Source organism: Octopus bimaculoides, chromosome 20 (assembly GCF_001194135.2).
Source record: "Octopus bimaculoides isolate UCB-OBI-ISO-001 chromosome 20, ASM119413v2, whole genome shotgun sequence".
Lineage (NCBI taxonomy): Eukaryota > Metazoa > Mollusca > Cephalopoda > Octopoda > Octopodidae > Octopus > Octopus bimaculoides.
In genome coordinates, this window is record NC_069000.1 from 6910781 (window position 1) to 6911663 (window position 883).

Consider the following 883-nt stretch of genomic DNA (forward strand, 5'->3'; position numbering starts at 1 on the left):
TATATATATATGTATGTATGTATGTATCTATGTATATATGTATGTATATACTTGTGTGTGTGTGTCTGTGTTTGTCCCCCCCCTCCCCACCATCACTTGACAAATTAGCGGTTTAGCAAAAGAGACTGATAGAATAAGTACTAGGCTTACAAAGAATAAGTTCTGAGTTCTATTTGTTCAACTAAAGGCAGTGCTCCAGCATGGCTGCAGGCAAATGACTGAAACAAGTAAGAAAACTGTTATGAGCTGAAATCTCACAATGTTTTTTTCCATTTCCAGCCAAGCCTAAAGGAGAGATTTATGAATATTGTTGGTAAAATATTCCGCAAGATGAAATGGCGCCAATGGAATGTCAAAGTTGCCAAAATTATAATCCATCCTAACTTTCAGATTAATGGTAAGTCTAGATTTTGTGATTCCTGATATTTTAATAATAATGGGGATTGTTGCATTCACCAACTCTATTGCTGCTGCTGTTTTTGTTGTAATCATCATTATTATTATTAAGGTGTTGAGCTGGCAAAGTCGTTAGCATGCTGGGCGAAATGCATAGCGGTATTTTGTCTGTTGCTACATTCTGTGTTCAAGTTCCGTCTAGGTTGACTTTGCCTTTCATCCTTTTGGGGGATCAATAAATAAAGTACAATTGAAACACTGGAGTCGTTGTAATCAACAAGTCCCCTCCCCCAAAATTTCTGGCCTTGTGCTTATATTAGAAAGGATTATTATTGTAACTATTCTTGATTCTTCTTCTTCTTCTTCTTCTTCTTCTTCTTCTGTACCACCATCACCTCCCCCTGCTCCGTTTTCTTCTTCTTCATCTCCTTTCATCTACTTTTCTTCTTGTTTACACACACACGCACACACACACACGCACACACAC

General features: G+C 37.6%; 1 protein-coding gene across 3 annotated transcripts in view; it reads left to right on the forward strand.

Annotated features, from left to right (window-relative positions):
- LOC106869214 (trypsin) overlaps positions 1-883 on the forward strand; it is a 20012-nt gene that overhangs the window by 14827 nt on the left and 4302 nt on the right. For all 3 annotated transcript variants that reach the window (XM_014914861.2, XM_052975087.1, XM_052975086.1), the window contains exon 5: positions 280-397. In XM_014914861.2, coding sequence (XP_014770347.1) covers positions 280-397 — 118 coding nt within the window. The remainder of the gene's footprint in view (positions 1-279; positions 398-883) is intronic.